General features: G+C 52.7%; 1 protein-coding gene across 2 annotated transcripts in view; it reads right to left on the bottom strand.

The window, feature by feature from the left end:
• The window catches only part of Smad6 (SMAD family member 6), a 69,010-nt gene extending 55,520 nt beyond the window's left edge, over positions 1-13,490 (bottom strand). The window contains exons 1-3 of one of the 2 annotated variants that reach the window (XM_006510822.3): positions 13,037-13,490; positions 11,610-12,952; positions 3,620-3,676 (exon numbers count right to left, since the gene is read on the bottom strand). In XM_006510822.3, coding sequence (XP_006510885.1) covers positions 3,620-3,676; positions 11,610-12,429 — 877 coding nt within the window. In that variant the 5' untranslated portion in view covers positions 12,430-12,952; positions 13,037-13,490. Of the gene's footprint in view, positions 1-3,619; positions 3,677-11,609 lie in introns of both variants that reach the window. The other variant, NM_008542.3, reaches the window with a different exon arrangement.
• Positions 13,491-15,931: the final 2,441 nt, after the last annotated feature.

The following is a 15,931-nucleotide window of genomic DNA, read 5'->3' on the forward strand; positions in this document are numbered from 1 at the left end:
CGGGGTTGTGCCCAGTAAAGGACCGACAGGTCTGTCCAGGAGTTGAGCAGCATGGACCAGGAAGCCCATAAGCTTTTCAGCTCACCCAGCACAAGTCAGCTCTGGCTTGACAGGCCCAGCAGCCACCAGGGGCTAAGAATCCTGGAACAATTCCCTCAGCTTAGGCTATAGCTAGCTAGGATTCCATCTCATTTTGCATAATTTTTTTTCTTTTTCCCGCACGGCTTGAGGAGTGGGTAAAGATGAAACAGGAACCAATTCGGCCTTCTTTTCTTCATTTCCTACTGGCCAGATGCTTAGCTTGATTCTGGTTCTTGGTCTCATGTCATCAGAGAAGCACAAAAATAAACTGACTTTGTGTGTTATATTATATAATATATACTATATAACAATTGTATAAGTAGTAGAAGGGGAAACAATGCAAGGTACAGGAAATAATGATTTTTTAAAAATATTGTACTATATATTCCAACACACAAAAAAATTATATGCTGTGTTGAAAATAAGGACTTAAGAAAATCTTCAAAATAAACCCTTAAGTGCTAAAGTGGAGGATATAGAATTTTGTACTGTTTGTACGTATGTGTGTTTGCATGTTTGTGTGTATACAAGTGCACAGTGTGTGTGTGTGTGTGTGTGTCTACACACCAGAGGTCAACTCTGGGTATCAGTCCTCATCTTGCCTTTTTACTTTTTTGCTTTTTGAGGCAGGATCTCACTGGCCTAGAGTTCACTAAGTAGGTTAGGTTAGGCTAGCTGGCCAGCGAGTCCCAGGGAGAACTCCTGGCCTGGCCTCCTCGGTAGTGGGAAAGGCATGCACCACCACACCCGGGGAATGAACTCATGTCCCAGCACTGTACTGGTTGAGCTATCTTCCCCACCTTGAGTTCACATTTAATACCTAACGTCTCCAGTGCGGAATGCCTGGAGTCTCACTGAGGCTCGGTGACGCAGCCATGTAAGGGAGCCACTGTGAGGGAGAGGGCTATGCCTGGAACCTGGGGTGTCAGCTCTAGCTTCCCTTCAAAAAGTCAATAGATCAGATACACAAAAGGCATGGAAGGTCTTGTTCTTTAAAATGTCAGATATTGCTAGTACTGAGCCTTCCACCAATCATCTGAAGATTGGGTCAGCGGTTAAGAGCACTGACTGCTCTTCCAAAGGTCCTGAGTTCAAATCCCAGCACCCTTACCAAGCCCACAGATCTAGACTTTCCACTGAGGCAGCCTTCCTATGGTGGCTGCTATCGAAAGAGATCGCTCTCCTAGCTGCTCGCTATCATGACCTGAAGCCATGGAGGGAACCTGGGTGGGATCTGGACCCCCAGTTCAAGATGCACCTCGAGAAACAGCTGGTGGCTCTAGGAGTCACCACCCTTTCCACCACCCTCCACCACAAGAGCCTCACAACCTGCCCCGCTTGCTCAGTTCCACAGAGTCGTATGAAGGAGTAACCGTGGGTAACGTATGGAGCATGGCCTTCCCACCATCCACATTTTGTCACCGCTCCCGTTTGAGGGAGTATTCTTGTAACTACGTCATTTAAAAAAATAAAAACAAAACCGGCCACCATGATGCACATCTGTAATTCCAGCAAGCAGGACGAGGAGGCTGAGGCAAGAGAATGGAAAGTCTGAAGGGAAGCCGACTAGACTACGTAAGGAGATCCCGTCTCAATCAATTTGATTCGATTCCATCAGTAAAAGTCATTCTTGGCTCTTATGCTAACCCGACGTCCTGTGAGCCCCAGCAAGAGTCAGCTTTGCTTTCTGGGACTCAGTTGTCCCACTGGGAAGCAATGCAACACACGTCAGCATCCTTTTCTTCCTTTTTTTTTTTTTTTGGTTTTTTTTTTTGGTTTTTTGGTTTTTGTTGGTTTTGTTTTTGTTTGCTTGCTTGTTTCAGACAGGGTTTCTCTGTGTAGCCCTGGCTGTCCTGGAACTCACTCTGTAGACCAGGCTGGCCTCAGACTCAGAGCTCTGCCTGCCTGCCTGCCTGCCTGCCTTTGCTTTCTGAGTGCTGGGATTAAAGGCGTATGCCACCAAGCATGGCTTCCTTTTAGTTTTTAAATGGTCACTCTTTAGGGCTGGTCTGCTTCTCCTCAGGCTGATTGACAGACAGTTCCTCCAGCAGTGAGCCTGCCACTGGTTATGAACTTTTGAGGTTTTCTCTCTCTAATGAAGCAAGGCGCCTGCTATAGGGCTTCGAAGATGCCGAGGCTGGCCTGTGGCAGGAAGACGTAGAAGCCATGGCCTGAGTGGTGGCTGCCCTGGGTTAGTCTCTCAGCCCTGCATCTCTTCAGCTAGGGGTCTCCCTCTCCTCTCTCAGCTGGCTCCCCCTCATCTCCCAACAGACCGTAACCCCACTGCTTCCCAGATAAGTAAACAAAGCCCCCAGTGCACAGGGCTCACAGGGAACAAACATCACTGTCTCCCACACCCGTGAGAGACAGAGACAGCCTTTGCTCGATTCTCCATGGATCAAACTCCTCAAGCAAGTCTAGGGTGACTGTATCTCTGACTCCACTGAAGATGGAGGGCTGGAAGGAACTTGGAGTGACTACCTGAGTCCATGACCCAGGGAAGTGACCTTCCAGCCAGAGCTCACACACTCAAGAGTGGAAGTTTCTACCATAAACAGTATAAACTTAGTATTTGTGGTCACTTGGGAAGGTTCTAGCACCCATACCATGCCAATGTACTTTTGAGACCTGGTTCTCGCAGAAACTACTGGTCACAGAGTTGCCGTGTTGGGACTCTTGAGGCCAGCTCACCTCCTACTAGAACTCCACAGACCATATAACTGCCCTAAATCCACAGAAGAGACCCCAAGGCCCAGGGCATCTCTGCTTTTAAACAGTCAGTTAGTTAGTCAGTTAGTTAGCTGTGTATACATGTGTGTGCATCTGAGTGTATGCATGTGCATCATGTGTGTGCAAGTACCCTTGGAAGCCAGAAGAGGGCACTGGACTCCATGGAACTGGAGAGGCAGGCAATTGGGAACCACCTGATGTAGGTGCTGGGAACTAAACCCAGATCCTCTTGGATGAGCAGCAAGTGCTCTCAAACCATGAGCCATCTCTCCAGACCCTCCTTTGCTTTTTAAAATGTACGTGTGAACCCCAGAACATGAGCTGACACTTAGCCTCCAAGCTATACAGAAAAAGACAGCTTGCCACAGCACAGAACTTGACTGGAATGACACACCCTCTCCCCTAACCTCCCTCGGAGACCTCGAGCCTTCTGTCCACCTGTCCAGGTAGGGGACAAGGACAGGTAATGCTAAACAAAGACTCTACACCCTGTGTGCCTGTCATACTCTCAGTTAACACACTAGTGGACACCCAAGGCTGGGGGAGGGAGGAAGGGAGGGAGGGAGGGAGGGAGGGAGGAAAAGAGACCCAGAAATTCTAACCTACCTCCAAAGAACAGTTTAAGTCAGAACCCATTCATCCCCCACAGGCCCATGTTTAAAGGTCACAGAGAGGTTAGCGAGGAGCCTGGAATTTGAAGATGTAAATAGTCTCTCTGCAGCAGCCCAACCGTAGGAGTGTTTGTAAAACTTCCCCCTGTTTGAAGGCACCCAATTCAGCCCACCCCTCCAGGGGAGGGCACACTTACCCAGTGGCTTGTACTGGTCAGGAGGAGACAGCCGAGAATAGGGGGGCGGCGGTGATTCTAGAAGATAGGATACATACAGCATGTCACACCTGGTGGTCCACGTGCTTTTTAACCATCAGTTTCCTCAAACCCCAGGAAGTCTTCCATGTCTCCCAGCATCTCTGCTGCCCAAATCTAAGGGCACAGACAGCCTGGGGCTCAGTCCCTACTCGTGACACCTATGCTTTGTGAGCTCCAGCAAGTTCCTTCACCTCTCCAGGTCGATTCCTCGACTAAAAAACCGGGGGGGGGGGGTGATAATCACAGACCTCTTGGTTTTGCCAGAAGGGCAAAAAAAAATAGCGTATGCAAAATGCTTAGCCCAGCTCTTGGTCACACTCCTGTAAACAGCACCTTTATTATCATTACAGCTAGAAAAACACGGGTGCAGAAGTCAGCGCACATGGGCAGCCGGGTAACATACAGGAGGCTCAGTTCTGTTTGCATCAGGGCTAAACACAGCATAGAGCCTCTTAGCATTAGCACAACCCTTACAACATACCTTGAATACATTTATACTGACAATCGCGTGGCCTGTGTGAAATCAAACCTGAATGAGGGCTTCCTCAATTTTCATTTGCACAGCTCAACAGGTCAAATCGGGAGTTCAGAAGGTCCACACATGGAAATGTGGCTGGTGACAGGGGTGGGAGTGGGGGTCGGGGCAGCAGGGGCTGGCGAATTGGCTCAGCATGCGGAGAAGCTTGCTGCCAAGGTTAAGGGCCTGAGTTTCATCCCCAGAACTCATGCGGTGGATGAGGAGAACAGGTGGTCTGGAGTTGTCCTCTGATCTTCACGTGTGTCATGCTTCATGTGTATGCACCCTCGCTACATACGTAGTAACAATAATAAAATGTTTAAAGATGATCTTTACCCACGTTAGAACCATCATTCCTGGTGTGGGGATGATGGTGGAGCTACTGGGGCCCTGGAACCCCCCACAGTTTAGGCCAGTTACTTCCAGCCTCTGGTCTCAGGCTCTCGTGTTTTTGTAAAGAAAGGGCAGGAGTGGGTCCCAGCCTTCCAGCTCAGCCTGATTCTGGGTTGTCTATGGTGTTTGCCTTTGGGCCGCTGCTGCTTTGCCCAAAATACTCCTCCTTCAAAACATATACTTTGCCATCTGAGGAATTTCTTAGGCTCTTGCTTTACCAGGGAAGTAACAATTTGCTAAACTAAGTAACAATCTGGGTGAATGAAATGACCCTCCATTTTCTGTAAATGAAACCAAACCCCATCAGATCGCCAGCTAAAGCAAACTCCACGGTAATAAAGCAGTAATAACTATTATTAGGTGGCTATCGGGAATGACACAGGAGTAATGAGTGTTTTCGCAATTATAATAAGGCACCATTAGTTACAGGAGCGTTAGTTATGTGTGCTCCATACACCCAAAAGAGGCTTCCCTCTCCTGCCCCAACCCTGTCCTCTGCATCCAGAAGTGACTTCCTCAAAGTCAAGACTCAAGAGGCTAAAGCAGGGACTCTCTGTGGACATGGGTCAAAGAGGAGAGGTCAAGTAGGGCAAAGCCACCGAAGAGACCAGAACAGTCACCTGGTACCAGCTACTTCCATTTTATGAACTGTTTGTTTGTTTGTTTGAGACAGGATTTCTCTGCATAGTCTCAGCTGGCCCAGAACTTGTTCTAAGAGCGAGGCTGGCTCTAAACTCTGCCTCCCAAATGCTGGGATTACCTGGCTTCGTAATTTTTAAAATATGATTTATTTATTCTTATTTTATGGCACTGGTGTTTTGCCTGCATGTATGTCTCTGCGAAGGTGTCAGATCTGCTGGAACTGGAGTTACAGGCAGTTGTAAGCTGCCATGTGGGTTCAGGGAATTGAACTCGGGTCATCTAGGAGAGCAGCCAGGGCTCTTAGGCACTGTCTCTCTAATTCTTACAGACCTCAAGTACACGATGGTTGTTAATCATGCTCGTTGGACACCAGTTTCAATTTAATCTTTTCTCAGAGATCAAGACAAATATATAAGATGGTTTCCACATTCCTATTTTGCTTATGGGGAAACTGCCTGGCTCCTGACACCCAGGACAATCAAGGCAGAGCTGGGATTTGCACCCAGGCCTAACTTCAGCTTCACTGTTCCAAGAGACTGAGAACCAAGGGCCCCTCTCCACCCAGTGCTCGCTCAGTGTTTCTAGGCCAAGACAAGAGTGGGAGAGAGAATCCGATGGCCAAAGGGGGCCAGTGAGTGACCTTAAACAGCACATGGGGAGGAAGACTATGCATGTTCAGGTGAGAGCTACTTCACTCGAATTCATTCCTCCTGAGCCCAGAGGCCAGACCCGAGAGAGGCCCAGCATGGAAAGGCACGAAACTCTCAGGGAGAGAAGATTGAGCCTGGGTTCCCACTGCATAGAGGAGTCTGAGGCCTGGTGAATGGAAGTGACTCCCAGGGAAACTGGCTGTGGAGCCAGACCCAGAGTCTGTCTGGTGTGCACACCCTTTTTTACAACCCCTGAAACCCAAGGCATGGTTAGACATCTGCCCCCACACCTGTCTCCAGCAACAGAGGTGGTAGCTGGAGCGCAGCAAGCACCGGTCACCATCCCAGTCTCCCCCCACCGCCGTGTGTGTGTGTGTGTGTGTGTGTGTGTGTGTGTGTGTTGAAACAGTATCTCTTACAGCTCAGGCTGGCCCTGAATTCAATATACAACCAGGAATGACCTTGAACTATTGGCCCTCCTTGTCTCCACCTCCTGAACACATTACAGGCATATCCCTGGCCATCCCTAGTCCCTCTTACAGGGACTTTACCTAAAAGCAAAAAAAAAAAAAAAAAAAAAAAAGGCAGAGGAAAGAAAGTGCTCGCCTGTTTCCCCTAAGGAAGCAGCTACTGCTACAATCACCACTGAGGTAGGGTTCCTAACAGAAAACCGGTAAACCAGAACTGCAGACCTGCAGCCATCGAAAGACAGCTAAGCTTCCAGAAGGGACTTTTGCCTACCCACAGAACCTTCTAGAAAGTGCGAGGTTTCTAGTCAGCAGCCCACAATACAGAACTCTAGCTCATCTGATTCAAAGGAGCCCGGGCTTCACTAATTCACTGGGTCTCAATGCAATAGCTCAGGCTAGCCTCAAAAGTACCCCTGTGCCTCCTGAACACTGGGATTACAGGCATGCCGCCCCGCCCTCCCCCCCCCACCCCCAACAAAGGCTCTTCACTCCTTTTTATTGATGGGGCATCTGACATCCCACCAGGAAAGGACCTGCCCAAAGCTGTGCTGGAAGGCAACTGCATAAATTATCCTGTTGCTGTTGGAGACCAACACTAGGTAATCTTTTTATTTAAAAAAGGAGGAGGAGGAAGAGGAGGAGGAGAAGAAGGAAGAGAAGGAGGAAGAAGAAAGAAAGAAAGAAAGAAAGAAAGAAAGAAAGAAAGAAAGAAAGAAAGAAAGGAAGGCAGGCAAAGCAAAACTAAGCTAAGCTGGGTGGTGGTAATGCACACCAGAGGATATCCCTGGCCATCCCAAGTACCTCTTGGGGATGGGGGTGAGGGGGAACCCTGATCCCTGAGAGTTCAAGACCAGTCTGATCTGCAGAGTGTGTTCTGGGACAGTTAGGTCTACCCAGAGAAATGCTCTCCAAAAATCATAATAATAATAATTTTTTTAAAAAAGGAAAGAAAAGAAGAGAGAAAAGGAAAGAAAAGAGGTGATATAGGATACATAAACTCACAGGTCACAAGACCCACCCTCCTAGAATATACAGTTTAGTGGTTTGGGGTGCATTCGAAGAGTTGTGTGACCATCACCATGATCTAATTATAGGAGATTTTCATCACCACAAGAAGAAATCCTATCCCCATTAACTTCCTATACTCCAACCCAAACCCCAGGCAACCACTAATCTACTTTTTGTCTCTCTGGATTTGCCTACTCTGAACGTCTGACATATGTGGAATCACACAGGCCCTTTGTGTCTGTTTCTTTCACTCAGCACGACCTTCTCCAGGTTCATCCCCGCCATGGCATGTGTGAGCACTTCACCCTTTTTTATGGCTGGATGATATTCCATTGTGTGGCTACGTCACGCTTTGTTTATCCATTCATCAGCTAATGGACACTTGGGCTGGTTCCACATTCTGCTGTTATGAACGATGTGCTGTGAACAATACCAGTAATTCTTACCTGTCGCTTCCACTCCCTCCCACACAGCCTCCAGGATTTGGGAGAATAGGAGGTGAGCCCTCCACTAGCTGAGACACAGGCTCCCTAGCTCCTTGGCCACTAACTAGAAGATGTCCGACTTCTTCTTAAGAACTATAATGATTTGGAAATTATTAACATGTTCTATACTCTAACAGAACACTTCTCAGGTCTGCAGATTCCTTTGAGAGAACTGGACACGGTCAATAGAAAAAAGAGGAAGACATCAGAAACTCCAAGCCCCTCAGACCTCCAGCCCCGGGGAAACACTAGACGCATCTCCCCTAACTTCCTCCAGAAGTTGAATAGTCAGTCAGCCAGGAGCCAAGAGCATCACAACTCAGTCCAGGCCTGCCCAACCCAGCCACCCTCTGGTCAGCCCTCAGGGGCTACTTAGCCTTCTGGGATCTAGACCTTCATTTGAGGCCAGAAAAAAGTTCACAGCCTCTCTGCGCCTGGCGGGGGTTTCCATTTGATACTTTCCACCCATCTTTGCAGGGCAGCTCTTTGCTGTAGAACAAGATCCACATGCTGGCCTGGACCTCCGACTTTTTTTTTCTCCCGGGGGTGGGGGGTTGGGGGGGTGACACCTCCGGCGGGCTTGGAGGTGGGCCCCTTGGGCGTTCTGTTTCTTCTTCCTTCAGAACCTATGGCTCGGATTCCAAGCTCCAAGATCGGAGGACAGAAAAAGGAGCTCCTGGCGCTTTAAGGCTGAAGGAGCCTAACTGCCCAGATTCCCCCAGCAGCCAGATAAACAGCGCAGCCGGCTGGCGCCAGCAAGAGGCAAACTGGGCATTATCGCGGCTTCCTCACCTCCAAGAGAGGAGCGGGGAGCAGACAGGCAGGCCGAGGGGCCGCGAGGGGGCGGGGCGGGGCGGGGCCGGGAAGCCCAACTTGAAATTGATCTCATTTCAAAGGGATAATGCCAGGCCAAATAAAAGGAAAAACTTTCTAGCCCATTCTAATTCCTCCAGGCCTGGCCTGGGAACCCTGTGTTTTCCTAGGCAGTCTTCTCCAGCCCTTCAGAAGTGCTCGCTCTCTCTTTCCCGGGCACAATTTGGATAATAGTAATTTACCGAATATAATTACAGAAAAAAAAAAAAGTAGGGACGCAAAGAGCAGGAGATTCATTCCAGAGTTAATGGATACTTGCAGGAGAAAGGAACTCTATAAACAGGTCAGAGCTGTGATTAAAGTATTTCTCCACATTTCCGTCCACATAGGCAGCCACCAAACTCAGTGCTGCCTTTAGTCCTAAACAGAAAGGCCCAGGAAAGGTAACTCCCAGGGGCCCCCAGACTAGATCATGCACTGAGACTGGTCCTCTGGGTGAGGCTTCTGTGCATAACACCAGTTTCTGAGACGAAGCCCAAGGAACCTATAATCTACCCATCACCACCTCTTCACCTCAGTCGTTCAGGCTAACTCAGAACTTTACAGATGGGAGGAGGCCAGGGTCATCAACTTGCCACACTCAGAAGGGGACCAACCACACTTCCCACAGGTCTTGACACTGGAACTCCTTGAGGGTGGAGGCAAGGCACGAACGACTGGTGCTGGGTGTTCCCGTGCACTTTACTCTAGTGGTATGCCCAGTCTGTCTGTCTGTCTGTCGTCTGCCTGCCCCATGCCTCAGCCTTCTTCCCTGAGCTGGAAAGTTGGGAGGAGCCGTCTCCTTATCAGGACGCGCTCGGCTGAACCCCAGCTATGTGCCCGCCCATTTCTAGGAGCCAGGCTGGCGGCCAGCCCCGGGGGCGGGTGGGCAGCAAAGGGCTTCCCCGGTCCTTAGTCCCAGGGAAGGGAAGACGGTCAACCAGGATACTGGAAACTCTTGCTTTTTTTCCACAACCAGTCTTCAGAGATGCCCCCAGTTGGCTGACTAGGGTCCTCCTAGGTTTGTAGCTTGTAGAAGCAGGGAACAGACACATGCTACATGGCGCCGCCCTCCCAACGGGGAAGAGCTTCAGTGGAGGGAGGCAGGGTATTAAGTTCCAATACTCAGTTCAGTTGAACATGTTTTCTAGAGCCCTCCTACACTAAAACACACTCTTCCAAGGATAGTAAGCCTAGGTCTACAGTTGATCAGGTCTCCCTCAACTTCTCCGCTGTTAAGCAGGGCCAACTCAAAGGGCAAAGATAGGAACTTAGTGGGTCCTAAAGCCTCCAGCTTTTCACCCCTCCTTTTCCGGTCCACCCACCTGCGCAAGCCCTCTTTAGGTCCACCCCCTCCTCTGAGGCTGCTCCAGGTTAAAGGCAAGGCACTCCCCGAGGTGATCCAGTTACATGCACGCCCACAGCCCTACTGGTGGCTCAGACCACTGACCTAGCCCCACCCCCTTACCTCCTTCTCCTTTCTTCCCACCTCCGAGGAAGATTTCTTGACAGTATGACTCCGACTCTGTTCCCTCCCCACCACACACAGAGTACCTGGTACTGAGTGATGCTTAACAAACTGGCTAGTACTGTGACTTGGTGACAGACAAATAATTCACTAGGGCCTTATTAGAAGAGTGTAGTAGGTCCCACCATCGATCTCCCAAACAAAAATACAAGGGAGGCAATACAACCACAAATAAGAGTCCTCCTCCCCAGAGAAAGAGGTAGCAGTTTACAACAGGGGAAGCTGTCAATGAGCCTCCAGGCACAGAAAGCCCAGCGCAGACACAGGCCAAGGTCTACCCAGAGTGTCTACACTGTACCTGGAGAGACCATGAGGGAAGTACATCAGGAGCCAAAATAATAGGAGGGAAACTTCCTTTCTCGTCACTAGGCCCTCCTCTATACAGGGGAGAAGTCAGGCTTCCGATGCTGCCAGCCCACACTGAGGAGACCCAAGAGCTGACCAGAGCCAACAGCCAGCCTGTAACTGCCTGTTCCATTTTCTCCTGCAAATGCAACGCCATTGGATGCATTCACCTACACCTACAGCGAGTGTTCCTCGTGGTACAGAAAGTGTGTGTGTGTGTGTGTGTGTGTGTGTGTGTGTGTGTGTACACTTTCTGGCCTGTCAGGGCCTTTCAGCTCTCCTCACCTCTGCTCCTGCACCTGAGCCTGCCTAGCTAAGCAAGGCTAAGTTAAGGTAGGGTGTGTGCAGAAGATCCCAGGAGAACAAAGGGGCCAGTTCTCAGGGTAACAAAAGAGCTAGCAGCCTCTGACTCCCAGATGCCTCAGGTCCCTCAGAGGTAAGCTAAAGGCCAGAATTAAGAGCCTTGACGATGGAAGAGCCTGGCATTCCATCCCAAAGGATGTTGCAAACAAGAGGGTTTGCCCTGCAGAGTCTGGGCTAAAACTACAGAAAGGGACAAAGTCAAACATCTTTGCAAACACTTCTGACGTTAGGCGTGATTTCCCTACTGACAGCTTCACAGCCATACCTACCTGGGTGGGGAAGAGCAGATCAGGGGTATAGGATATGCTTACAAATGCTAAAAGCTATGTACCGACTGAGGTGAGTCCCCAAAGGAGAGGTGGCATTTCCACCTTTAGCCTCTCCATGGCTTACTATCCCGTTTCACAGAGCTGCAATCTTTAAATCCCAGAGGCTGCATATGGAAACCCGAACGTGTCCCTTTCTCACTTCGCCGGCGCCACAAAATAAAGTTACCATCTGAAACTGCAGACATCTAGCCCTCAACTTTCCTCAATCCCCTGCAGGCTCCCAGTACCGGGGGAGGGGGGCGGTCGGGAGGGGGGGAGCATCCCTAGTGTATCCAACAAAGAGATTGGGAAAGGGAAAGGGAACAGGACGGTAGAGTCGGAGGTCGAGGCGACCCTGCGCACGCTCACCTGGCCCGCAGAGCCGGCTGAAGTGGTAGGGGTTGCAACACACCGTGGGCCCGTCGGCGGCGGCGGTAAAGCTGTGGCAGCCGCACAGGGGTTTCAGCTCCACTGCGTGCTGCAGGTCTGGCCAGCGGAAGAGGCGGCCGAGCAGCAGCTGCGGTGGCGCGGGCTGGCCGCCCAAGCGGAGGTCGGCGCGCGGCACCAGCACGCAGCCGCCCGGTACGCCGCCTCGGGACTCCACAGCCTCCAACAGCGTGTCCAGCGAACGCTCCTTGAGCCTCTTGAGCAGCGAGTACGTGACCGTCTTGAGCTCCTGCTCCAGAAGCAGCAGTCGCGAGCGGGCTTCGCGACTCCGAGGCCCGCCGCCCTCCTCCGGCTCCGGGGACTGTCTGGCTTGGGGATCGCCAGAGTCCCGGGGCGCGCCTGCTGCGTCCCGTTCGGAGAAGAGACAGCAGGTCACCGTCTCGCAGTCACTCTCAGGCAGCCAGCCTGGGCCTCCAGGCTCCGCCACATCCAGCGGGGAGCCCCCAGCCCCGGCCCCCGACTCCGACACGGGCCTCGGGAGGCCCCCTGTGCGCCGGCGCCTGCCCGCGATCGCGGCGCCTCGCGGTCCCACCGCGTCCCGGGGCCGCCGCGGGGCTACCGAGCGGACTTCGGAGCGGCTGCAGCCTCCGCCCTCTCGTGCCCGCGGGGCAGGCTCAGCTCGGCTGCCCAGGCTCCCATCCTCGTCGACACCACCGCCGCCGCCGCTGCCTTCCTCCCGATCAGGGACCACACGACTTCGCCAAAGTCGCCGCACCAGCCCCGAACGTTTAGACCTGAACATACGATACCCTTTGGCGCCTGGGGTGGTGGGAGGGGAGGCGGTCTCCGGTTACCGGGGGTCCGTTCCCTCAACGAGGCGCCGGCTGAGCGGGCCGCAGCCCCACATGAAGCTCTGCCGCGGGGCGCCGTGCAGACCGCGCACAGCCTGTCGTCGAAGGGGCACCGCAGGGCTGCAACATGAGGGAGCTCGCGCCGGGCCAAGCCGGGCCGGGCCGGGCCGGGAACACGCGCGTGTTGAGCCTCAGTCCGCGAGGGACCAGCGGGCTACATGGATCACGATGGGCCGGGACCGCTCAACTCCAGCTGCTTTGGAGCCTTAGGGAAGCCACCAGCGAAACGATGCTAGAGACACCCTGCATGGGCCGGCGAGCCTTCAAAAGTTGCGCGGCTGGTACACGAGCACAAAGCGCTTGCGTCGTGCCCCCAAATGTGTCTGCACAACTCTGCCTTCAAAAGCCAAGCTATGCTACATGGGCTTTCCCTGCAGGATCCGAAACTAAGGCTTGTGGATAACTCCCATATCCCTGCAACAAAATAAAAATAGAAATAAAAGCAAAGCAAGAAAAAGGTCCCAAACAAAACTCAAAATGCTTGGATTTTGCACGCACGAAAAGCAATTCCGTCTCAGGTCCCGGGCGCTCGGTGCACTTGGGGCAAGTCTCTCCTGAACGCGGGTGTCAACACATGAGTGGAAGCCGGAAAAAAAAAATCCCAAAGAGCTGCTAGGAATCCTTAATTAAAAATGCAATCCACCGAAGCAGAGGTCGCAGCCCGCCCCACGCTGCGCTGGGTCGCTTCGGGCGCCGCGGCTGCCGAGGTCGCCCCCCCCCCCCTTCACCAAAGTGCCTCCTGGTGGCCCCGCGGTCCCAGCGAGGTTTGGCGAGGCAGCGCCCGGCGGCTCTTTCTCTGGACTCAGCTCCCTCGCTCGTTCCCCCTCTCGGCGCTCTCTCTCTTTTTTGTTCTCCTCAAACGCACACTGAGGGCCCCCGGAGGAGCGCCGCGGAGTCATTGGCTGCCTCCCATCATATGCCAGTCTAGACACTTTGGCGGCTCCGCGGCGCTGATTGTTGCGCAAACAAGGTTTCAAGTTTCTTAACTCTTAAAGGAGAACACGTCCCATTGCTGAGCCCGAGGCTCCGAGGGGGCTGGTTCCCGGGGCGGGCCGAACGCGGGCCCCCGCCCCTCGCCCGCCCCAGCACCCCCGCCCCGAGGCTGACAGTGCCCGCGACTCACTCTCAAGCTCACGTCGTGCCTTGGGCACGGATACCAGCCGTCCCGCACACGCGCTAACAAACACTCACACCCTGATGCCCAGCTCTGCTGGGTGAACCCACCGCGACCCGGACTCCGAGGCGGCCCTTTGCCTCTCTCTGGCTTGTGCCCAAACTTGCAAACGCGCATAGCACTTTAGAGTCAGTCCAAACCCCCAGCCTCAGCGCGGGCTAATAAAAATGGGCGTGTGTGTGCGCCTTCCTGCCCTCCGTCTCTGGGGAGTTGGGGGGCGGCGGCGAAGTTGGGATAGCGGGTTTCTTCCGTGTCCTATGAAGGCTCCACGCACCCCCTGCCCAAAATTAGGGGTCTCTCCGCCTAGGCTACACTGGGGGGCGGGTGATCGAGGGAGCTCCAGGATAGCCCGAGGTGGGGACTTGGACAGGGTGGGGTAGAGGCAGGAGTGCTCTTGGATGGCTCCTCCTGGTCGCCCCGGCTCTCCCTCCTGGCGTCCTAGGCTCCTCTCAAGGCCAGGCGCTTTCTTCTCCCTTCGAGGATTTACCTTATGCCCCTTCGAGAGTGATAGAGGGGCGTGCTTTCCCCAGTTATGTTTCACTATAAAAACGGGGGCAAGTTGGGGACAGACTTGGGGACCCGGCATGGGAAGGGTTAAGGCCGCTCCTGCCCTGGAGCCGGCGCGGCGGGGTACCTCCTCGGGCGTGCTTGCTAGTCCGAGGGTGGCAAAAGTTCAAGCTTGTAAAGTCAGGATTGGCCCCGCGCGGAGGGGAAAAAAGGCCTGGTTCCCCCTCCCCCTCCCGGGCGTGGCGCCGATTGGCCCAGCCGCAGGGCCGGCCCCGCCCTCCCCTGGCGCGCCGCGGCCCCACCCCCGGCGCAGCACCACGCCCCTTTCCGGGCAGGAGCGGGGCCCCGAGCTCAATGAAAGAAATTCCGCTACTCTCATTGGCCTGGGGCTTGACGCCGCACCCCGCGGGAGGCGGAGTGGGGAGGATGGGGCGCGGACTTGTGATCCCCTTTAGGATACCTGTGCTCTGGACTGCTGTAGCGAAGGTGGTGTGCAAGTCCAGGAACGGGTCTGGAAGTGCGCTGGGGGAAGGGTCGTGTGTGTAGGAAAGATACAGACTACTTCCCTGAGTCTTACCTGGAGCCAGGTACTCCAGTGCTGCAGGGCCGATTGTCACACCCACCCTTCACTATTTTGGCCAAGGTGAATATGAGTAGCTGTCCTGGCCTTGGTTTCTCAAGATTCTAGGAAATCCTTACTAATAAGTGCATACATCAAAAGTGGGCAAGAAGCGCCCACACAAACTTGTCTTTTAGCTTCCGTTCATCCCTGAAGAAGTTGATGATCCTAAAACGCAAAGAGAGCCTACAGGATTGTGCACACCCATGAGTACAGCACTTGGGAGGTAGAGGAAAGAGAATCAGGAGTTCAGTGCTCTCCTGGGCTACACAGAGACCTGGAAGCCAGCCTGGGCCTGCGTAAGACCCTGTCTCCGAAAGTCTCCCAAAATAAAATAATAAATACAAAGAGAAGCCAATTATGTTCTCTCTTACGAAGATTTTGTTGCCTTGCCTCTGGGTTACAATAAGAGCAGATGCTTTGAGCTCTTTACCATGGTAGCAGAAGTTTCAAGCCTAAACAGCTAATGGGTTTTATTTTCTCTGTGTACAGATGAGAAACTGAGGCACAGAAACTTGCTCATTTAATTTGAAACCTATTGAGAGCACTAAGACACCAAAACCAGAGAGCTCCAAGTTCTCACCCCCACTCCCCAACAGCAGGGAGAGGCATGTAACTATGTGATGTCACAACATCGCTTTTAGGTGTGTGGTTTCCCAAATAAGGTGCATGGTACTGCCTCTATTAGACCTGCTGGATGGACATTTCATACGGAGGCCACAACTCCCCACTACAAGACTCTGGAGATGAGGGTAGCTGGCAACCACCATTATATAGAGTGCCAAGGCCTTGGACACAATAGCCTGCACAAGTTTGTCATCCCTGATCGGGTGGGACTTGAACCCAGCTAGAAAGAAGTATGAGTGTCAAAGACACCAAGACTCCTGAAAGAGTTCCCTGCCTGTAGACAATCTGCAAGGCCTCCCTCACAGTAGGGGAGGATCCTTACAGAAGTCTCCCCACATCCCTACTCCTGGTGAGGAGTATGAGTTGAGACTTTCTGTCCCTCCTGCTCCTTACTCTGAGCACAAGCATCTCTCCCTGAGGTATACCAGGCTAGGAGAGACTAAAACAGGACCTTAAGAAGCCTGCT

This window comes from Mus musculus, chromosome 9, assembly GCF_000001635.26.
Source record: "Mus musculus strain C57BL/6J chromosome 9, GRCm38.p6 C57BL/6J".
NCBI lineage: Eukaryota > Metazoa > Chordata > Mammalia > Rodentia > Muridae > Mus > Mus musculus.